The sequence below is a fragment of the Podarcis gaigeae genome, assembly GCF_964106915.1.
Source record: "Podarcis gaigeae genome assembly, chromosome: 8".
Classification (NCBI taxonomy): domain Eukaryota; kingdom Metazoa; phylum Chordata; class Lepidosauria; order Squamata; family Lacertidae; genus Podarcis; species Podarcis gaigeae.
Genome location: NC_139684.1, coordinates 53,634,722 through 53,658,649, shown reverse-complemented (window position 1 = coordinate 53,658,649; position 23,928 = coordinate 53,634,722). Strand labels below are relative to the sequence as shown.

Below are 23,928 nucleotides of genomic sequence, written 5' to 3'. Positions count from 1 at the left end.
ACAAACGCTTGGCCCGCAATCCGACCTGCTTTTGTTCAAAGTTTATGGCGAAGGCTGGAGGCGCAGGGAGGAGGCGGAGAGAGAAAGCTTCCAGCAGGCGGGGAGGGGGGGCAGAGGGAGGAGGCCCGGCTAGGCTGCTGCGGCCGGGCCGGAGGAAGCAGGAGCGCCCCTGGAGCTGCTCGCCTGCCTGGGCAAAGCCTCGGTGGCGGCGGCGGCGGCAGCAGACATCTCCATCTCTCGCCGTGCGCCATCAATGGAAATGGCGCATTTGGCCCGAGGCGGCCTGCCAGGGCGCTTTTCTCCCGCCGCACAATGCCTGGCCGCGGACGTCATTCGCTTCCAGTGGCCTGCGGGGCATTGGGGGAGCGTTTGCAAGCCGAGGCGCGGGGGGGGGGGGAGAGAGAATAAAACAAAATCGGATCCCCAAAGAAGAGCAGAGACGAGTCATCGAAAAGGGAAGGGAAGGGTTATTCTGCTGGCTCTCCGTTTGAGCCCCTCGATCGCTGAGCTCGTCTTGTAATTAAAAGAAGGGGGGAGAACCCGTCTCCAAAACTTGCTCCAGTTTATCAACAAGTGCAGCAGCGGCCCGGGTGCTCCCCTCGTTGTAACGAGGGAGGACTCCAACGATGTGCAAAACGTGCCCTGCCTGACTTATTTGGGAGCTGCAAATTTATGCCTAGTTGGGAAATGCCCCGGGAAATATTACATCAGACCAAATGACAGTGATTAAAATCAGCTTTGCGCTCCCCCTCGCGCGCGCTCCCTCCCTTTCGCGCCCCCACCCCCACCTTTTCCTTCTTTTCCACTAAAGTCTCTCTGGAAGGGACGTGGCCCTGAGGACTCCGGCGGCGCCAAACCGTTATCCTCCCCCCCACCCCACCCCCAGCCAAGAAAGACGAAGAGGCAGGACCGTTAGCAAAAAAAGAGGCGAGATTTCGACACAGGACCCAAAGCTTGGTGCTCGCGAGGAGAAGGGGGGGGGGAAGCGATTTTGCAGGGGGTAGTCGGTGCGACGGGGAGGAGGCAGATTTGCAACAGGATTTTTTTTTCTTTTTAAAAAATTAAAGCAAGACACAGAAAGAGTTAATTTAGAAAAATAAATAACAACAATTCCGGCGGTGGGGAGGCAGATTTTGCAGAAGGTTGGGGCCAAGATCGGCTTTTCCTGCGAAACTAGCCCAGGCGAGAGGAGAGCGAAAAGGGCTGAGCTAATTGCAGCCTAACGTGGCGGCGGAGCCGGAGGCGTTTTTTCAGAGCCCAGAGCGAGAAGCCGCTGCTGCCGCCGTCTCCCTTTCGCGGTTTCCTTTCTCTCTCTCTCTCCCCCTTCTTTTTTCCCTCCCTTTCCCCCCTCCTCTCCCCGCGTTATTTAGAGAGGAGATTATTGCCTTTCTTCTCCCGAGCAGCCTCGGCTCCTCTGTTTTAAGGCTCTTCTCTCCCCGATCCCCCCTCCTCCTCCGCCACCCCGCTTTCCTCCCCTCCCCGCGCAGACGAGGCAAAACAAACAGAAAAGAAGAAAAGAGAGAGAGCGGAGAAGAAGAAGAAGCCTGGGCAAATAGATCTACAATAATATTGCATCGCGGCGGCGGCAGCAGGGTCGGAGGCAGCTCAGCCAGAGGAAGCTACAAAGGCGCCCCGAGCTCCCTCCGCCTCGCCAAGCGAGCGGCGCGCAGCGCGGAGGACGGGGGGCTTGGCCCAGCTCGTCGGCGTTTCTTCTTCGCCGCCTGCGCTCAAGGTAAGGCGGGCGACCCGGGCTGGCGGGGGAAGGCGGGCGGGCGAGCGGGCTCCTCCTGCTTGCCTCTCTCTCTGCTTCCTCCTTTGGTTTGCACCGTGCGCGCCTTCCAAAGCAGGGGATCCCCCCTCCCCAAGTGGTTTTTGCAACTCAACTCGGATCTTGGGTCTTGTGTGTGCAGCTGCCTTTTTTAAAGCTACAGTGACACTTCCAGCCAAACCCTTCCTTTGCACCGTGTGTGTGTGTGTGCACGCGTGTGCACGCATGGCTCCGTGCGCGCGCTTGTTCCGCGCGGCCGCGCGTATGTGTGTAGCTTTGCCTTTTATTATTTTTTTTCTCCCGTTTAAAAAAAAAAGGCAGGAGGCAGCAGCGATGATGGCCAGCTTGGCTGGAGCCCCCTCGCCCGAGGCTGCTCGCCTCTTGCTGCTGCCCTCCTAGCATCAAGCTGGAGAAGCGGGGAGAGGGGTGGAAAGGGGGAGGGGGAGGTGGAAAGGATCCGGGCCAAGGGAGCTGCGGCTGGCGTGGAGGGAAGCGCGCGGCGCTCACTGGGGCCCCCGCGGCGTTTGAATGGTACATGCACGAGCGAGCGCGCCTTGACAGCCGCCGCGGCTTTGGAAGGGGGGGGGGATCGGTGGTTGGGGTGACGATGAGGGGCGCCAGAAAGGGCTGCCGGCTGCTTTGGGGGTGAGTGCCGTGCGGGGCGGGGGGAAACATTGGCGCTCCTAGTGCTTTCCGTTTTCTCCTCGGCTGGGGGAAAAGGGGGGGGCGTCCCTTCTTTAGGAAGCCCCCTTCCCCGAGGGCTGGTTCTGCACAAAAGGCCAAAGAAATGGTGAGGATGATGAAGGAAAAGCGCTTGGAGGGAACGGGTGAGAGGGGGAGCCAAAGCCCCAGGCAGGCAGGCAGGCGGGCTGTGAATGAAAGTCTGGCGCCAGCGATTAGGAGAGGGCGGCGAGCCGAGCCGGCTTGGCCCAGGACTGCCGGCGATCGTCGGTTTGCGCTGTCGGTACACGCCGCGCGCGGGGCTCCCCAAGCCCTGCTCTAGGGCTGGAGCTCCCCTTTCTAGAGGGGGGGACACTACTCTCCCTCTTCCATCTGCCTGCTTTGCTGCTTCTGTGAAAGAAGAAAAGGCGCCATGTTGCTCTTTTAATTTAATTTTATTCTTTGATTTTTGTTTGTTTGTTTGCTTCCCGCTACTGCTGGGAGCTTTTCTTTGGCAAAGCCAAAAGTTTGGAGCGAGCCTCCCTGAATGCTGTTTAGAGGATGACCAGCGCTCAAAAAGGAGACCAGCGCGGGTTGTTTGGATGTGCTGGGCCACTTGCACGCTGGCGAGTAGATGGGAATGCCTGCTTGAGTTTGTGCGGAGATTTAGTCTTAAAGACCCCCAGGCTGCTCTCTGATACAGAACTTAACCTGGGGCCCATTCAACATAATGGGATGGCCCTCCACTTGAGCCTACAGAAGACTGCACTTTCAATACAGAGGGAAGTTTCAGCTGGGACCCGTGCAACTTCTTCCTGCGGAGGAAAGTGCAGGCTTGTGTGTTGTATTTGTGTGCACACATAGGATGGAGGGACAGAAAGCACCTTTCAGACCAAGTTCTGTGCTTAAGTGAGCTGGGACATTTTTAAAGGGAAGCCACTTCCTAGCAATAGCTCTGGCTGAACTCTCCATCCACTCCCATAAAAAAAACCCGAGGCAGATATTGACAGGAGGCCATGAACTTGCACCCTTCCACACTCCTAATGACCAGGTTACACCTCAGCTGTCAACTCCCTGGTTGTGCAGTTGTTCCACCCCCTGCATCCCTGGGTTTTTAAAGACTACCAACTGTGCAGAGCTGAGCATCTTTTGCACAAACAAAGGTGTCCAGGCCTTCTATGTCTTAACCCACGGGCACATTTTCTACGGAAAGGTTAAAAGACTTTTGCAAAAGGGAGGGGAGCACTAATATTCTCCAAAGGCTCTTGAGGACAAGGACTTTGGGGGGCAGAAAAGGTGCTGTGAAAAATGCTTATATCCAGATGCTGCCCTAGACCTGCCTTTGACCAAGAGAGCCCAACAAAGGGATGGTCCAGAGAGCAGGTTTTAGATTTGATCTGATATAGGCAGGGGGTGCAGCCCAGGAAGGTCTCCTGCACAAGCTCCCTTGAAAGTGGGGTAGAGGTGGGAAGGGAAGCTGTGCCAGGCCCCCCTTCATTCCAGGGGGACTCCTGCAGACATTCCTGCTGGACTCTAGTCCTTAGCCACAGAGTAGTTTGGGTGCACTTGAAGCTTTTGATAAGCAGCTGGCTGGCTGAAAGGAAGATGTCCCTTTTGCATCCCAGAGAAGAGCGGGGGGGGGGGAGTATATTGCACTGTTTCAAGGCATCTCTTAAAAACCCGCAGTTTTCATTTCATCTCTTAAATGGGCATGAAGGAATTAAACTGCATGAGTGAATAACAGCATTAGTTTCAATTAATTTTTTTTTATCCTGGCAACAATAAACTTTAGAAACAAAAGCGTTTTTACATCCTTAATTAGTCTGGCTTCCCATCTGTAGGCTTTTAAGTATCTGTGTGCCTTGATTTAAACTTTGTCCCTCTTTTGGAGCTCCTTTCTTTGCCTGCTTTCCCCCTTTTTTGTTTTGTTTTTAATCCCTGCATACCATTTGCTGTAGTTTCCTATTGTTTGCAACCTCTCACCTTCCCTCCCTTGGCCTTTGCCTGCTTTGCCTTTTAGTTTCTGCAGTTGCTCTCAGGTGTACAGATATATATATTTCTCCCCTTCCCCTCCAAAAAAACACAATCCCACCCCATCATCAGCAGTATTGGTTACTATGGCCCCCCAGGGTGTGTATGTACAAAAAAGGGAAAGTTTTATCCATCCCAAACTTATTTTGCACTTTTGAAGTCTTTTTTTTTTTAGGAGGATTTCAAATTGTAGCATCTAGAGTGTATATTAAATGAATAATATTCCTGTAGGCTTGTGTGTGTGAGAGAGAGAATGAAGACAGAGGCAACACCCTGGAAATTTCTGCAGTCTTTCAGCATTCTCTGCCCCAGGGTGATAGCCCTGGGCATGGAGTTGAATGGAGCTCTTACAACTGCCTTCTGTTTACCTTTTATGGTTAAAATAACAGCTTAGCAAAGAAGCAACTTCATGGGGAAGCGATTCGGTGAAATCATTGCAAGCTGTAGCAGCCTAGCTAGTTTAATCACCCCTAGAGAGCGGAACAACTGTGAGCTCAATGGGACACAAAATCATTTTGTGTGTAAATGAGCATAGGATGGTGGTTATTTCACTTTCCACGGGCAAATAGTTTTTACAAGCAGCACTTAGGCAGTTAGCACAGGAAGGCGGGAAGAAATAAGCTGCCTTTTGGAAGATCCTGGTGAGAGATGCTAGAAAGCTACTCTGCACACCAACATGGAGGCAGTTTGGGTATCAGGTCTGTTGGTTGTTGGCATCATCCAATGAGATTTCTTTTGAATGAGAGCATTGCAAGACTGCCCATTCATTTCGAGCAGGGCTGGCGCAGGAGAATTTACCAGTGAATCAGTGTCTCTGCCTTCAGCAAACTCCCAGAGATCCTCTTCCTGTGTAGACAAACCACACAGGGATAATTTGAACTAATACAGTGTGCTTAGTTTACACACACACACACACACACGTCTTAATTACTCTGTAAAAACTTTCACTTGAGACTGCCTCAGAATATGTCAAAAGTTCATTTCAGAAGCAGTAAACCAAAAGACAGTTTGATTCTTTCAGTGCATTCTTTAGATACAAATACAAAAATATTTACCTTTTCTCTGAATACTTTTTGATGGTGTAGATACAGTGCTTGAGAAAAATGTCATCTTAAGTGAATGAGAGCAAAAGAGTCAGTTGCACGTTTACAGTTCAGCTCATAATATCCATCTTCTGTGACAAAAACAAACAAACACCTGGGTGGTGTTTTTGTAATCTGCATACCCATCTTTCTAGTCCACTCTGAATTCAGATCTGGGTCCCCATTAGATTTAGATTAGCATCTGCTCAATTTTGTGGACTGCAGACTTGAATAAATTTTTTTCTGCATCTAACAAGTGAGAGACAGCAACAGTGCACAGAGGTAATTCAAAAAGCCATGCAAGGGAATAGTATAAATTGCTAGATTGCACAGTTGACATCCAGGATGAGAAATTAATGTTGTAGCCCTATGCAAAATTGCTGGAAAGTGAGCCCCACTGGAAACAGATGGACTTACTTCTGAGTAAAAATGCTTGTGATGGAGCTGTGAGCCTGCAGTCCTAATCACTCTTACCAGGGTTATGCCTCATAGTGTGGAACTTGATTCCAAGGAGACATATTTTGTATGAGGGACCCTTAGACAGAGATGTTGCTGTTGTAGGTTGGCTAGAACACTTGGACTACACTCTTGTTTCTGTAAATTCAATGGAAATCCTGCTTCTGCAAATCAGAACAGCCTGCGCCTTCTGCCTTTATCTAGCGGCTGTCATTTCTTGCCAGAAGTCTCTATTGCAAGATAAAACCATTGCAAAGTAAGAATTGAAGGGCTTTCTCTGTTGCTAAGATTTCATTCTGAAGGAGGAAGAAGGCAGAACGGTGATTATTCACGAGGGAAATTGCTGCCTTTAGTTATAGGGACTTCCTAGGCAGCTCCTGTAACACTATTATTAGGGGATAATAGGCTAGCTGGGGTCAGAACAAAGACAGGCAGCGGTGACATCAAGCTTCGAGCTGGAGACCCCCAAAAATTTAAACCCAGGAATCTAGTACGTATAAGAGCTTATTGTGTTCTTTGGTGTTGGGATAATTTGTAGGCATCTGGGGAGATGGGGCATCTACAAGCAGGAAGAAATGGCAGAAGACAATGGGGCTGACACTCTTAAATTATTTGTTGAAAGCAAGTAGTTCCGTTGATGATGTGAAGTATTTGCTTAAGATGGCTCAGGGCAAGAACCAAGAGTCATTTGCTCTTTTAAAGAATTCAGCCCCTCTTCTTGAAGGTGGTGCTATTGTCAAAATGCTAATGATAATTTCCTGCCAACTGGCTGAAGTTTCTGGGACAGCACTAATCTTTGGGGTAGCGCTCAGGTTAGATGTCCGTTCTGCACTTCTGCGTGTCAAGACAGAAAAGGATGTGGATCCGTAATGGGGTGATGTATTTCTGGTGGCAGAGTGGCAAAACAGTCAATTAAACGTGGAGTTTATATTCTTTGTACCGATGTCCCAAAATTACTTTTCAGCCAGTTTCTATGCAATTTGGAAAAGCAAATGTTTTCTGCCTGTTGGGGTGATTTTGTCCAAGCTAGTCGTATTGTTGCGATGATGTTAAAAAGGGAGACTTTGGATTCTGAGAAGTACGGTCAAAGGAGTCTGTAAGAAATGGAAATTCACTGTGAAATATTGCATAGGGTGTGCCTGTCGGATGTTAGCAGAATATAGATGCTCTGTGTTGTGACTGCAAATAAAAATACCAAGTCAATTAAATTATTCTCTGAAATGTTTCATAGCTGTAATATTTGGAATATTTTGCTGTAATGAGTGGGCGGGGGGGGTGTTTAGAAATGAAGTTTATAGGCTGTGCCACTTGGAATGTCTTGCAAGATTTTGTGTTGGTTGCCTGTATGTGCGACAGTATTGTTTTATCCAGATTATTATTTATTAATTTATATACCACTTATGTGTCGGAATAGCTTCTAAGCATTAAAGCAAACTGAAGTACCTACTGTCTGTCAAAGTTTAAAATCTGATTGTTATTCTCTCGAAGGCTGAGGGCAATCAAATTTCTTGACATTTTCATAGAAATCTGAATTTTAGTGATTAAATTTATGGAAAGAAAGTCTTTTGAGTTTAAACTCCTTTTTTAAAAAAGAAAGAAAGAAAGAACTGACTATAAACATTATTGTTGTCTGTATGCCTAGATAGGTCTGTAGTATATGACTTCAGCTGAGAACACAAGATATTTGGAAATGGTATACAGAGGGTAACAGTGGTCACTTTTTAAATGGTGATTTTTGTTCTAGCCTGCTCTTCAGCTAGGCGGCTTTTCCTCTAGATAAAAAATAGGTATTAGTAGTTGTGTTGTGTAGGTAGTTTTTTTAAAAAAAATGTTCTATGTTTGATGCGAATTTTACTACATGTCTAAATGAAATGCCTTAGGTACTGAGGAAGTCACTAATTTAGAGGTGTCTCGTTACTGAGACAAACTTGCAAAAACCCCTGAATCCCAATTCACAAATTGGTTATTCGTTTGTCAGGGGATATTTCACATCTAACACATAAGCCCGCGACCTTTAATTAGAATTTTGCAGTTTGTTTTATGCCCCTTGAGGCTGACACCTTGAAAAAGATCCCCCCTCCCGCTTGATTTCTTATTGCTAATAAGCATCTTTTCTCTTTGCCCGCTGGTCCTTTGAAGAGTATGATGCAAATACACTTAATTACGAAGGTGGCAATAATTTGTTAGCTGAATATGTGATCAGGCAGATGCAGAAATGATCTTATTAGATCTGTGATCTCATTGGAATCAAGGTAAAGCACAGCTGTGCTTAAGAGGATTTTTCTTCTCTTTTTTCTGTTGGGGGCTTCTAGGAGGAAGGCAGAGCGATGTCCCGGCTGTCTTTAACACGGTCTCCGGTTTCTCCATTGGCTGCCCAAGGAATCCCTCTCCCAGCTCAGCTCACCAAATCCAACGCCCCCGTGCACATTGATGTAGGAGGACACATGTACACCAGTAGCCTGGCCACCTTGACAAAGTACCCAGATTCCAGGTAAGGTCAACACTTTTCCTGGCAGCGTCCAACGCATGGAACTTAACGCTCTTTGATAACAGGAATTCAGCCGTAAGACGAGTAGAGTCGGAAACTGCGAAATGCTTGTGCTGTTTTCAGATTGAACCCTCCGATGCATTCCCCGCCTTCTGTCTTGCAACCTTGTGTTTGAAGCACCTGTTGCGATTGCTGTCTGCCTTTGCCAGTGCCCCTGCTTTGTAGCTAAATAAATGTGCCCGTTGAAAGGTGATTTTAGCCCAGGTGTGTGCACACTCTTGGCAGCCCCAAAGAGAGTTCGCAAAGAGTTTTCCGGTTGTTCCTTTTCAGTGAATTTGTCACCGGTGGGAATTTGCTTGCTTGTTCTCCAGTCACTTTTGTTTTGAAATTGTTTCGATGGAGCTTAATTTGCAAGTCTGTTTCATCTGCAGTAATCCTGAGCTCAGAAACAGAAAAAAGGAAGTGCAGCTGAAAGAAATTGTATTCATACGCGAATTAATGTGCTCAAGGTTGACTTGAGAGACAGTAATTTGTTGACGATTCTCCACTGCATTGTCATTTCTTGGTTCTTCCAGTTTATTTGGAAATAAGTCCCATTTAGGTGCAATCTTTGCCTCTAAGCACTTTCTTACAGACACACAAGCCCGAAAGAAATTAATAAGCAAACATGCAGCATTGTAGTGTTTGCTGGTGGCTTTCAGGGCAAACATCTTCTTCGAAGCTGCGCATAAGTTTGTTGCTGCACATATCTGAGTTGTGTACCATTCTAGTGGTTAGATGCTAAAGACCCACCTATCTTGTAAAGCCTGTTGTCAAGATGCTGAGTTTCTGGGGAAGAGGCTGTCCTGGGAAGGTGTTTGGATTAGGTTTTAGGGGTCCCCCCAAAAAACTGAATGATGGATGGGATTTAATTTTTATGTGCATCAGAATATGTCGACATCAGATAGATGGGGGTGGGTTGCAATTCCCTGGTCCAATTGTGTGATGTAATGGCAATTAACAGAGGCTTGGTTCATACTTTATAATGATTCAGAGACTCACAGTTGAAAAGAGAGGAAGCTACATATGCAAAACTTTCAAAGCTCTCATTAAAAGAAGATCCTTCAGGTCTCAGAATTGGTACCAGGTCTGCAGATGGAGGGATAAATCTGTTAGAAAGATTCCTACACAAGCCCAGTGCATGGTTTCTGTGCTGTTGAGAAAATCCTTAATTGCTTTTTGTAGGTTCATTGTGCAAGAACTTTCCAGTGAATTGTGCAAGAACTTTCCTGGATCTGTTGATGTGACTCCATGTTTGCCTCGGCTGTCAGAGGTTCTGCTTCACACATTATAAGTTTGCACCTAAACATGCAGCGTATGGGTGAGACAGGCACATGATTGCTCACGTAGATCACATAGGTTCACCGCTCAGAGGGCCAGGATTGTCTGCAGCTTCCCTGTCACTGTCAAGAGTACACTTGGTAGCAAACCTGGGTTTGTTTTGGTGTGTAATGTATTGGAGCCCCTCAGTGCAGGTCTTGCTGGGCTACAACTCCCATCATCTGTGGCTATTGGCCATGCTGGCTGGGGCTGATGGGAACTGGAGTCCCAACAACATTTGAAGGGGCACAGGTACCCCGTCTCTGCCTAAGCAGCTAAAGGTTGGCTATGAGATAATACATGTATGATACATGACCTTTACTTCTACAATATAGAAATATGATTTATTCTCAGAAGGATAAAGTGTTTGCTGAAAGCTCAATTTTTTTGTGCAATTTCTTTTTGAATTTGAGTTTTTTGCACTGATTCTGGCAAACCTCTAAACCCAAAGTAGAGATATCCTGCACTATGGCTGTGATTTCGTTCCGGGGTAGATGGAGTGGAATACTTTAATGACCTGTAGGAAAGAATCATGGCCTGAAATATTTATCATTTAAACTACGAAGATGATTAATTACGCTCCCCTGCTGTCTGATTTCTAAGGGGATGTTTATTTGAAGGTGCTGATTTGAAGTTTATTGCGACAGCATCAGCCCAGTGCATAAATATGCTTAATATAACAATGCAAGTGAGAGATTTGGGTTGTGAGGCTTTCAAACTGGGTTCTTCAAAAACTCTTCTGTGTGGGGGTAGCAGACCCACAGGTCATATCTGCCCCCTACAAACGTGCCTCCCACATTTGCCTTTTTTGCAAAGAAAAGAATTTTATTTTTGTTGTTGATCTGTGTTCACCTTGCTCCTCTTCCTCATCCTTTGCTAGCTGTTGTTGGTCTTTCTTGGGTGTCCAAAACACCTCATGTCTCTAAATCAGTTGCATCTTTTTTACCTTTCAAGGGGGTCTTTTTCTCCCTCTGGGGTGCTGCTATTGTAGGAAGGTCTTAGGAAGAAGGGCTCCTTTCTGTTTCCCAAGATGGTGGAGCCTCAGAAGAGGGAGGAAAGGTAAAGCAAGAACTTCCTTCCACCCCTGAACTCCATTCTGCTTCTTTGCTAATTAGCAAAAGAGTGCTGGGGTCTGAATATTGTGTGTTTGTCTGAATGTGTGTATGCACATCTGTGCGAAGGAGGCATATAGCCCTCACGGTTGGCCAGTCCTCGTTGTGGTCCTTGGGTCAGTAAAGGTTGGCCACTCCTGATATAAGTGGCCACATTCACATAATACACTCAAAGTGCTGTGATATCACTTTAAACTGTCACGGCTTCCCCCAGAGAATTCTGGGAGCTACAGTTTGTTAAGGGTGCTGAGAGTTGTTAGGAGACCCCTATACCCCCCACAGAGCTACAGTTCCCAGAATGGCTTAACAATCAGGCCCTCTTCCCAGGGAACTCTGGGGATTTTAGCTCTGAGAGAAGGAATAGGTGGCCTCCCAACAACTCTCAGCCACCTTAACAAACTACGGCTCCCAGGATCCTTTGGGGGGAAGCCATTGCTCTTTAAAGTGATAGGACACTGTTTGAAATGTATAGTGCATTTCAGTGGGGCCTCATAAAGATAGGTTGCATCATTTGGGACTTTTTAGTTTAGAGAAAAGGCGAGGAAGAGGCAATCTGGTAGACGGTTATGAAATTGTGTATGGCACTGAGAAAGTGGATAGAGAAAAGTTCTTCTCCCTCATAACACAAGGACTTGTGGACATCCAACGAAGGTGAATGTTGGAAGATAAAGGACAGAGAAAAGAAAGTACTACTTCACACTGCGCAAACTATGGAACTGGCTCCCTCGGGAGGCAGTGGCAGTGGCCACCATCTTGGATGGCTTTAAACAGGATTAGACAAATGCATGGAAGACAGAGCCACCAGTGGCTACTAGCCATGATGGTTATGCTCTACCTCTGCAGTTGGAGACATCAATGCTTCTGAATACCAGTAGCTGGAAACCGCAGGAGGAGAAAGGGATCTTGTTCTCAGGTCCTGTTTGTGGGTTTCCCTCAGGCATCTGGTTGGCCACTGTAAGAACAGGATGCTGGACTAGAGTAGATAGGCCATTGGCCTGATCAGCAGCAAGGTTATTGTGTTCTTATGCTTGGTTGTAGAGAAGGTCCAAGGTTCAGCCTCCATCATCTCCCTGTAGAGCTGGAGAAGGCATTTTCGTGGAGGGCGGCTGCTTGTCAGTGCAGTCAGTCCTGAGCCAAATGGGCCCATGGTCTGATTTAGTGTAAGGCAGCCTCCGGGATTCCCATAATCCCCGGCAGAATGCAGTCCATGTCCATTAGCTGAAAAGCCAATGTGGGAAGAATTGCTTGAAGGCAGAAGGTTTGGAAGCCGCTGATATTATGTACGCAGAAGTTTAGAGAAAGTGCTGCAGCCCCAAACATCTGTTTCATGATTAAAGGGGAAAGCGGGAGTGGGGAGAAAGAAGAAAGAAAGGAGGGAAAATAACAACTGGAAATATTTAAAGTATTATCCACACTGGAGTTGTTGAAGAGAAACGAGTATGAAACATGGAAAAATGAGACTTGAGGAAAATTAATTCCTAAGTTTAATTTAGGTGTGGTGAATCATAGAATTGTAGAGTTGGAAGGGAATCCCAAGGATCATCTGCTCCAACCCCTTGCAATGAAAGAATCACAATCTAATAAGTTTACAGTACAAACCTCTGGGGGAGGACCACTCAAAGAGGACGATCTGTTTGTCTGAATATCACAGTCAGACAAATGGCAACAGGGAGCGGGACCTAGGGCATGCTGAATTTTTCAACTTTCAAATTCCAAAAACGAGGGGTTCTAAAAAGTTGTGATATGACTTAGGAATTCAAAAGATATTTTGATTACATTAATTTTAATGTAGCTTTGCTTGATAAGTAAAATGTGTGTAAAATTGCATAGAAATAATTAAAAATGATAGCCAAGAACTTGCAATTGCAAACTTGCAAACTTGTTTTATATTATTATATTATATTATATTATATTATATTATATTATATTATATTATATTATATTATAATTATATTATTATTATTTAGCATTACCTGAAATTTTCAAAAGGTATCATGAAAATGCTTTGGTTTTCCAAGAGCAGTTAATATGCTTTTCAATCCAACATAGATTTACCAAGCTAAATGTTGTCCAATCACAAAAATAATAGCAGATTTGAATAGCCAGACTCCTCACTGAAGAAATTTGCAAAAATAAAATTTCATCCCCTAAAATGACATGCCCTAGCAGGACCCTGTATCTTAATATTTATGGATAGCAGCAGGAAGGGCATTTGCAGGGCCAAATTGGTGGTGGCAGTGCAAGGGGAGCTTAACCCTTCCACTGATTCTTCCCTAGAGGCTCCCCCCTTTTTTTTCTTGGTTCCAAAGTGGGAACTGGGCCCAGTTTTTGAGTAGAGGGAGGGAGGTTTAGGAGGAATCACAGGGCACTGATACTCCCTTCCTTAAATGGCAGACTTACTGACAATGTAATTTGATGTTTGCACTAACTGTAGCACCTATGACATCGTCTTACCCCATATGTTCCCAATTAACCTCTTCAAGCAGTTGTACTGGAACTGATATAGGTACCACAAAATACCCATTATTCATTTGTAAAAACTTTGGAACTCCCTGCCTAGTAACATCAAGCAAGTGCTTTAATGTACTCTTGTCATGACCTGCTAAAAGCTTTTTTATTTAGAGAAGCCTACAGAGGTGTTGAGAAAGTTGATGCAAGCGCCAGTCTTTTTAAGTCTCTTTTAATCTTAACTTCTTGAAAGTTTTTAATTACTGCTGTTAGTTTTTTCCTATTGATTATTTTATTGTTTTACCTTTTTTTTGTAAGCTGCTGCTTTGATGGTTAACTACCACCCCCTCCATTAAGCAGTGTATAAATTTTTATGAAATAAATAAATAAAATAATAAGCGCTTAGGATGCTTGTGAGATAACGTTATCTCAGGAAACAAACCTTCAAGGCAGGTCACACTTCTTACCCTTGTGTCGGGTTGGATGTGGGCTTGTCCCAGCGAGCTCTGCATTCAAATCCATCCTTGGGCAAGCCATACTCTCTCACCCTAGCCTACCTCGCAGGGTTGCTGTGAGGAGAAAATGAGATCCCTCCAGCAATCCAGATCTTGCTGGACTTCCAAGCCCCACCATCCCTGACCATTGACCATGATGGCTGGGAGTTATGGGAGTTGGAATCCAACAACGTTGGGAGGGCCACAGGTTCCCCACCTCTGGTATAAAGCACCTTCTCAGTGGTGACTCCCTTCTTGTAGAATGTTTTCCCCAGGGAGGCTCTCCTGGTGCCCTCTTTGTCTAGTTTAGGCACCAGGCAAAAGCTTCCCTGTTTACCTGGGCGTTTGTTTTGGCACTTAGGTGAAGGGGCTTTGATGTGAATGTGGTCTTTTTTGGTGGGACCGGATCTTCTAGACCTGCCTTTTATTTGTATAGATGTGTCCGTTTAGATTTTTTAGGCTTTTGTCGATTGCATTTATTGCAATTGCTTTTAATATTTCTGTTGTGATTGTAAGTTGCTTTGAGTCGTTTTGGAGTAATGCAACGAAAAGATATTCTTAATGATGATCATAACAACAACCAATGCAATAAAAATAGTAACGCATACAGAGCATTGAACCCAATTGGCAGCTCTGCTGTTAAAACTCAAGAGGCAGGGGTGCTTGAAGTTAAGAAGCAAAAGGTGAGAGAGAAAGAATGGGGAAGGAGCAGCAATTTGAGGATAATTCAAAAGGAGAGAGCAGTGACCCTTTAGCCAAATAAGGAAGAGGAGGGGAAATGTACAGTGGACATAAAAGCCAGCAAATTGGAGAAGTGAAAACGTTCTAGGTGCAAAGTACCATCTAACCAGGGTAGCGTGGGAAATCTCATTAGTGAGGTAGACCAAGAGGTAAAGAATGGGTTAGGAGCTGGTGAGAGAGGAAGAGCCAGAGATTTTGCCTATTCCAGAGGGGAGCATATGTTTGTATCCTCTTTCAGTGGCTCTTAGAGGCATTGATATACTTCCCAGATGCAAGGGTAACAAGAGGAACCACTTAGCAGTCTCCCTTAGAATTAGGTAGCCAAAATACACCAGGATTTTCTTGACTTCTCGCCCTGATCACCTAAAGGTGAAAGCCAACTTGGACTTCAAAGCAAAGGAATCTCCTCTGTGACAGGGAGCTGAGGGGAACCTATTCTTTACTGCGTCCCCTTGAGCCTTAACTGATTAAGTATAAAATTGATAAGCACTGATGGGGGCAAAGGAGAATTAGGGGTGCAGGGACATGGAGCAAAGCCAGTATGGCGTAGTGGTTAGAGTGTGGGACTAGGGAGACCAGGGTTCAAATCCCCACTCAGCTATGAAGCTCGCTGGGCTGACTTTGGGCCAGTCACTGTCTCTCAGCTTGACCTAGCTCACAGGTTTGCTGTGGGGATTAAATGAGGAGGAGGAGAATAATGTACACTACCCTGCACACTTTGGAGGGGGAAAGGTGACACATAAATGCAGTACAGTGGTACCTCGGGTTACAGACGCTTCAGGTTACAGACTCCGCTAACCCAGAAATAGTACCTCTGGTTAAGAACTTTGCTTCAGGATGAGAACAGAAATCGCGCAGTGGCAACAGCAGAAGGCCCTATTAGCTAAAGTGGTGCTTCAGGTTAAGAACAGTTTCAGGTTAAGAACAGACCCCCAGAACAAATTAAGTTCTTAACCTGAGGTACCACTGTAAACAAACAAACTGCTTGCAGTCTAGAAGGATTCAACATGGTTTTAAGTTTGGGGTTTGGTCCTCCAGAGTTCGGAAATACGAGAGAAGGGGTTTTCCTAGAACAGGGGTGGAGGGAGAAACGACTTGCAGGACTTCAGGCTTCTCATGGGTGGTGATCACAAAGGTGTGTGGTATGCAAATAGGGTCTTCAGGCAAGCATCTCTTAGGAAGCAACAATGCTCCTGAATACCAGTTGCTGGAAACCACAGGATGGGGGGGGGGAGGTTTCTTGAGCTTGAATCCTTTCACATTCCTCACAGGTTGGCCACTTTGAGAACAGGATGGTGGAATAGATGGGGCATTGGGCTGACCCAGCAGGCTCTTCTTCTGTTCTCTGCCAGAGCTCTATGACAGCCAATTAGCAGATACACACTTTGGCTGGCTTTGTATCAGGAACCAGGGAGGGTGGGAGACCTCAGCTTATCCTGAGGTTTTCCCATACCTCTTGGCACAACAGACGAGAGTCACTCCTGTTAACAACGCAGAACCTTTGGACCTCCAGATGTTGTTGGACTACAACTCCCATCAACCTTGGCTGTTCTTGCTGAGGTTGATGGGCATTGTAGTTCAGTAACAGCAAGAGGACCAGTGGCTCCCCACACTCATTCTAAAGAATGGTCTTGCCTGCGTCCCCTAAACCTTGGCTTGGTTCACCTTCCTAGATAAATATGTAGTTGTTAGAGGATATTTACAATGTCACTGATACTAAGCTTCTTAGCAACACCTTTCATGACCAAGATGGAAGCCAACTCATTTTTATTGAGACCTACAGTGGGTTTAAATGACAAGAAAGGAGATTTTTTTTACTAAAGTGTAGGAAGAACTTTCTGGCCGTCAGAGCTGTTCAACAGTGGATCGGACTCCTTCAGAAGGCAGTGGACTCTCCTTCATCGGAGGTTTTTAAGCAGAGGTTGGGTGGCCGTCTGTCGGGGAATCATCAGGTGTGATTCCTGCATTGCAGGGGGTTGGACTAGATGACCCAGGAGGTCCCTTCTCCCTCTACGATTCAGTGATTCTGTCACCAGCTTTTGCAGACTGAAAGAAAGGTAACAATGCTTAAGGTTCCTATGTGGTTGGTGAAGGCGTCTGTTTGAAGAAATAAGGTGGGAGGGATTCTCCTTACTTTTTTAAGTTCTTACGCACATGCACTTAATTGGGCAATAAGGAAAAAGCCCTCTGGGAAGTAAAACTGGAATACATGCAGGTCTTGATCCAGGTCCAGGGCACTTAATTTTCCTTCCGCATCCCCACCTACATTGCTCGCCATCTCCATTATAACCTAAATTTCAGTTAGAGTGTCTTGACAGTTAAAAATATCCAGCCTGAACTACTTGTAATTAAGCCCTGCTGAGTTGAGTGGGATTTTTATTTTCCCCACTGGGGACAGATGCATTGCCTGTAGCTGCAGTCCTTATATATACTCATCCAGGAATAACTCTTACTGAGCTCCTTGGGTCTTACTTACAAGTAAACTTGCATAGGACAGGAAATTATCCTTCCAGTAAAGTCCCAAGTAAATCTTGGGTTTTGGGATTTATCAAAATCTTGAAAGGTGTTTTAAGTCCAATAATTTTATTTAGTATTTAATATTTTTTAAGCATGTGTAACTGAAATAATTGCCCATCCTTGCCTTCATTACCTCTGTCTCCACCTCTCTCCCCTTTCTCTATGGTTTCCCTTGTGTCAAATTTTAGATTGTAGTCCCCTTGGAGCTGGGACCTGACTTGTGTACTCTGTCAGGCATTGTGCACAACAATGGCAATGTATAATAAATTAGAATGTAGGGCTGTATGCAGCTATGTTCTACTCAGGGTAGACCTGCTGAAATTACAGAACCGATGTTATTCATGTCCTTTGCTTTCAATGGATCTACCCTGAGTAGGCCTGGCCGTAGATACAACCCAGTCATTACCTAATCCCTCTAAATGGCAAACTCATGAAATTCTATTTTTAAAGAATTCATCAGCCTGAAAGCGAACAGTGAGCTAAGATAGTATTAATTAATTAATTAATTAATTAATTAATTAATTAATAAAAATATTGTTTTAAAGAACAATAACTGTTAACAACAACATTAAATCTTACATGTATTACCTTTAGTACAAAGACAGCCTTTTTACGTCACAGTAAACAATGGTTAGTTGTTTACCATCAGAGCAAAAGACTATGACTCCTGGCTTAGCATTACATCTGAACCAGGGGTTGTGCTTTGTTTTTCTTCGGCCAACCAAACAACATTAAGCCAAGGTTTATACTTGGCTTGCCAGTCATGATTTATCTGAGCAAACAGTTTGTTTCTCTCGGAAAGGATCTCTGTGTTTGGTGTATCCCATTGACCACAGTTTACTGTGATGGGCACCTATCCTGTAATGGTTACCCAGCCCCAGTGTGACCCTATGCATGTTTACTTAAAAGTAACTCCCACTCTGTGCAGAGTAGCTTATTTCCAGGAGTGTGCATGCTGGATTGCAGCAAGAAATTGGACTTCTTCTCACATCTGCTTCGTTCTGTTTTCTGTGTCTTCTGCCTCTCATAATGATTTATAAAGCACAGGCAATTGGCCCCTTATACTTTATTGATCCATTCATAATGCCTTCAGAGATGTTAGTTAGTCCATAATCTCAATGTTATTATTGTTGCAAATCTCAATGTTATTGTCAGATGTTTGCTGGAAATATAATATTTAGAGTGCTGAGGGCCTTTCTCCATTTTACCTGATTTCTGTTAATCAGATCTTCCAGTTGTTACCTGTTATTAGATCATACAGCATAAAGGCACTACCACTTGGCATATCAGGATGAAATTCCCCTAACCAACCTCACATATTTAGTCCATCATACCCTGAAAATTAACCCAATCTTCTGGGATTTGGAGGTGAAGGGGAGGAGGAGTCAAATTTCTGAAAATATATGGAAATAGAACTACAATTCAGTAAAACAGAGCAATAAATAAATAGGCAGTAAAAAGCAAAAACAGCAGTCTCCAGTTATGAACTGCTTTGAGATCTTCACATGAAGGGAGGTATATAAATTAATTAAATAAAATCATGTTCCCAAACAGGTTTTTGCTAATTTCCTCAAACTTCAGAGTGAGCTACTGTAGAGGAAGAGGGTGTTCTGCCTGGTAACCCATAATTGATGGTTCTGGAATATTCAAAACACACCTTGGATGTGAATGAACAGGTCCATCCCTCAGTCTATTCCCCATAACGTACCATCTTTGTCAGGCTGTTTTGCCAAAACACGCCAGGTTGGCTTATCATACTTCGCCAGGAATGCATTAATTGTGTCACAATCAAAGCACAGTTTGGCTGGTTTGACCAGATTTTTAAAGAAGCTAGTGCCATTGCATTAATAGCAAGTGAAGCTACTTTGCATGTCAAGAATGCCAAGCTTACCATCGTAAGGGACCACTGCTCATCCAGATGTTGTTAGACTCCATCTGGCCACTGCTCAGCACGAAGGACAACTGGGGGCCCACAAGTTTAAACCTCTGGTCCAAGCCATCGCTTCTTCCGATTCAGCTGCATGTGTGTGTCAGAACACCAGAAACTAAGAATCTGGTGGAAGATTCAGGGCAGATGAAAGAAAGTACTACTTCATTCAATGAAGAGTTAAAACTACGGAACTGCCTCCCACAGGAGGCAGTGCTGGCCACCAATTTAGTGGAGGAGGAGGCTATCAACAGCTACTAGCCATGATAGCTGTGCTCTGTCTCCACAGCCTGAGGCAGTAAATGCTTCTGAAAACCTGTTGCTGGAAACTACAGGAAGTGGAAGTACTATTGTGCTCACATCCTGCTTGTGGGCTTCCCTCAGTGATCTGGTTGGCCACTGTGAGAACAGGATGCTGGACTAGATGGGCCACTGGCCTAATCTGGCAGGCTCCTCCCTACGATCTTATCCATCAGTCAACATTCTGGCCTATTTCACACATCACGTTAAACCATGGTTTAAAACAAGCTATGATTTAATGTGAAGGGGGAGCGTACTGATACGCGCTGCCCAGAAGCTCCCACAGCACGTCTCCCCAGTTGCTGCTGTGCAGTGGATGAAACAAGCCACAATCTGGCATGTTGTGTCATCCAGGCTTGTGGTTTGTGTCACTCCAAATAAACTACAGAGTTCGTTCTCAGCTTGCCGTTCATTGTTTCATCCAAGCAAAGCCCCAGTCCGGGTTTGGACAGCAGAATAAGGTTTGTTTTGTCTGTGGTATGGCTGCGGCGGCAGGGGAGCAGCACTGTGGGAACTTTTGAGCAGTCTGCACCAGCACACTGCTCATTCACGATCAACTAATAGTTTGTTTTCAGCTGTGGTTTAATGTGAAATTCCCAAGGTGATCTTAGTTGAGCCATAGCTAAATCTACCCCCATTTCCAAGGTGGAGATGATTATACGGATCTGCCTTACAAGACTGTTTTAAAGTTTTACCTAGATAAAGGGCATGAACCAGCTTGAGCTCTCAAAAGTGCCATGTAAAGTTTGTAATTTGCTACATTGGTTATTCCTTTATGCTACAACTCTTTATTACTTTTTCCTCTGTTACATTTTTTGGTGTCTTTGTGTTCTATTATTATTATTATTATTATTATTATTATTATTATTATTATTATTACGTGCTACAGAAATAATAATAATTGTAACATAAAGCACCAAAGCTGAAATTTCAACATTTCTGCTTTTCTCATTTAAAGTGGTGGCTATCAAAGTTTCTACCTTTGGGAAACATTTCTCCATTTACCTGTCAGCCATGGTCTACTAGGTGTGACTCTAGTAGACCATCCTCAGCAGCTGACTCATCTCCTTTCACCTTGAGTGCCTCTAATCAGCGCAAAGGGTGAGAACAGTTCTTCGTGGCTAAAAAGTTCCCCTTTCATGCTGATTGGTGGCTCTGGAATGCTGGAGACAGGGAGCCTGCTGCAGGAATACACACACCCCGACTTGGGCAACTGTACCTCTGGAGCCATGTTGTCTTTCTCTAAATCCAGCTACCTCTATTCTAGAACACACATTTGGTTTACACAATGTATCATGTTCCCCAGTCTGAACTGAAGGTGCGTCAACATTCTGCAAATCTTCTGCAACTGTAGAATCCAGGAGACCCTCAAGTTTCTGAGGAACCCCAGAGTCCCCCTGCCACCCCGTACTATGGTTTGAAGACCTTTGCTTTAAAAAGCAGTATCACATCTGGGGGGAGGGGGTTCACCATGCTTTCCACAAGGATCTAGTTAAAATGAATGAAGTCCATTCCGCTTGAGGCATCATCCAGGCCACCAGGAGCCCACATCTAAGCAAACCCCATGGAAATGAGCGGCGAGTTACTTGGGGAAGGGCTATAGCTTAGTGGTAAAGCACCTGCTTTGCATTCAGAATGTCTCAGGTCCAGCCTCTGGCAGCATCTCTAGGTATGGCTGGGAAGGCTTCTTTTTCTATACCACCGGAGAGCTGCTGCCCACCTGTGCAGACAACGCTGAGCTGGGAGGGCCAAGCATCAGACTCCTTTTAAGGCAACTTCCTATGTTCGCAAGAGGGTCCCATTCATTCCCCCCTTGCTAAACTTGTTCCAGGCACCATTCATTTCAGTGGTGCGCACAAAGAGGTTCCAAGAGCTAGTTCTGGCCTCTCTCTGAGCTCAACTCTCCCAAGAGTGTCGTTCTAGAGTTGCCAGGCTAATGCTGTGTTTTACAAGGCAACACATCAGAGCGTTGGTGTCTCGGAGCCGTCTCCTCTGGGTTTCTCATTCATGTTTTCACCCTTCCTAACACAAAAGAGGCCATATTACACATTGACACCTGGGTGGAGATTTACATGACAGACTGTGATTGCTCTGAGAGAGAAAAAACCTGTGAAGGCTCTAGCAGCATCAAAGGCGACATTTTTAAATAAAAAACCCAAACCCCACAAACAAGTCAGCGCATATTACGAACACACTCTCACACATATGATAATTTATCTAGGTGGATAAATTCACTGGTGGCAGTTGCTAAATAATTGCAGACATGCTCTGTGTTTGTGTTGCTGTTTTATTATCACATATTCCTAATGTTTTTTAAACCAATCTGTAGCCTGCAAATGGGACGGAAGGGACTTGGAAACCTCGGCAGCCAGCTTTCCAAGTCTTGATTGCAGTGCGGTGTAACAAGTTTAAGTTGAAAGGCTTTATTTTTCATTTTTAAATCGTGATGCATCTCTCACACATGCACGCACAACTCCCGTTTCTTACAATGTGCTTTTCTTGAGGAAGCCATGTTCTGTTTCAATAGAGAAGGGGCTGCGGAGGACTCGATCCAATTCAAGTTGAGGGAGAAAGCCTTTAGGGAGTTCTCATGTAAAGGTCAGCGATGTAAAGAGTTTCCTAGAGGACAATAGGAACAAAACATGGAAGGGGTGGGCAGGCAGTTAGGCAAAAGGGTAGAAGGGGAAATACAGAAAACCTCATTTTTTTTTTTTAATTAAAACAAACACACATTCCATTTCAGTTGCTTAGTAGCATCACCTGGAAATACTTAGGTAACGTATATACCTGTGCAATTAGTATCTGAGAACTCCAGAAATATGAAGACAAATTAAATGACAAAAAACCCACCCTGTTAAGTGCAGAGTTAAAAGCATGAGATTAGGACAATTTGAGTGCTGCAAAGGCAGGCTGTGCTGAATGGAGCAATTCCTGCCCCCGGGGCCAAAGATGGCCGCCCTTGCTCTGTGCTGCAACACAAGGAAATGAGTGGAATGAGGGCCTCTGGAGAAGCAAGGAGGGACCAGCTTAGCCATCATAACAAACATGTGATTTCACACACACCATTTGTTTAAACCCAGTTGGGGGGGGGGGGAGCAAACACACAGGCACATCACAGTGCATTGGATTTTGAGTTTCTGCTGTTCAAAGGTCAGAGAAAGGTAACGTGGCTCAGTTTCAGATTTATATTATTTTGGCAATAAGGTCGCACTGTCAGACTCGTGCGTTTCGTTGTGGAACTGGTTTTCTAGACTGCAGATCTGTTAATTTTAGGTCTGGGATTGTGGTTTCTAAGGCAGCCTTGCAAATCAGACTTCCCCAACCTGGTGCCCTCCACACTGCCAGAGGGCACCAGGTTGTGACAGCTGCTGTACATAAGCCCACAAAAATGGCTAGCTTCAATTGCAGACAATTAACTCAGAAGGAAATTCCATTGTATTCAGCAGGACTTGAGCACTGGCGATGGGGGACGCTTTCCTCTCCCTTTTTCTGGCAGATGGGCAAGGGCTTGCAGGAAGAGAGGGGCTGATGCTGCTTAGTCAACTGGTCCTTCGTTCCTGATGCGTCGTCATCCTGGCCCAGGAGGCTGGTGCCTGTGGCTGGAAGTTTCTAGCAGTCTGCACTACGGCCATGTCCCTGCCTGTTTGCTGCCCTTCTGGGCCTCCTGAGCCTTGTAGGCAGCAGGAGGTAGCCACTGTCAATGGGATCAACTTTTCTTTGCCTCTGCAGCTCCTCCTGGATTTCAAAGGGCAGCTTTTGCTGTGCCAACACCACTACCCCCAGGCTGAAGCCTTTGAGTGGTGCATGTGCATCTGCTTCTGCCTGCCTTGTTGTCGCCCATGTCCATCTAGACATCCCAGTCAATGCTCACCACCACCATCAAATTCCTGACCTGCCCTTCATGCCAAGCCAAGGCAGCTTTCAACAAGCACAACTTTAACAACAGTGGGTCTCAAAATGGGCAGTGGGATTACCCAGGGCTGCTGGGTAGTGAACCAGTATGATCCCCAATCTGTCCCGATTACTCAATGCCACTCCACATCCCCACTGTGTTCCAGCATCTCACCTGAACAGAAAATGCCATCCTGTGCAGGAGCCACAATTGGCACTCACCAGCCCTGCTTGCTTAGTTTCCCACCATCCTTTATTGAGCATGAAAGCGCTAAAGGGGCTTTAGCTTGTGTTCAAGTGAATGTGTGGCAAAGTCAATGGGGTGATGTACACCAAGTTACCGAAATAAATATATATGTATAAGTTGTTGGGGGATTGTCCTTCCATGTATGGCCCCATGCTTGATGATTTGTGTCTTCAAGTAACTGCCAGAAAGCATCTACGCTGTGCAGGGTGGATAAAAATCAATGTTTTAAAAATAAATTTTAAAAATCGGATTTTTTTATTATTTAAATCTGATAAATCAGATTTTTTAAATAAAATGCTTTTGGAGGAAAAATCTTTCTAAAGATAGTAGTTTTCTATTTAAGTTACATTATAGTCCAAAGGCTGTTCATCAGGAAATAAGGATTTGTTTCATTTTTTTCATGTGTG

General features: G+C 45.3%; 1 protein-coding gene across 4 annotated transcripts in view; it reads left to right on the top strand.

The window, feature by feature from the left end:
- Positions 1-398: 398 nt before the first annotated feature.
- KCTD15 (potassium channel tetramerization domain containing 15) overlaps positions 399-23,928 on the top strand; it is a 66,121-nt gene continuing 42,591 nt past the window's right edge. The window contains exons 1-2 of one of the 4 annotated variants that reach the window (XR_014567221.1): positions 399-1,732; positions 8,310-8,488. Coding sequence is in view for 2 of the 4 variants with exons in the window: in XM_083751222.1 (XP_083607348.1) it covers positions 2,556-2,558; positions 8,310-8,488 (182 nt within the window). In the remaining 2 variants the exon portion in view is untranslated. The other 3 variants (XR_014567222.1, XM_083751223.1, XM_083751222.1) reach the window with 3 other exon arrangements.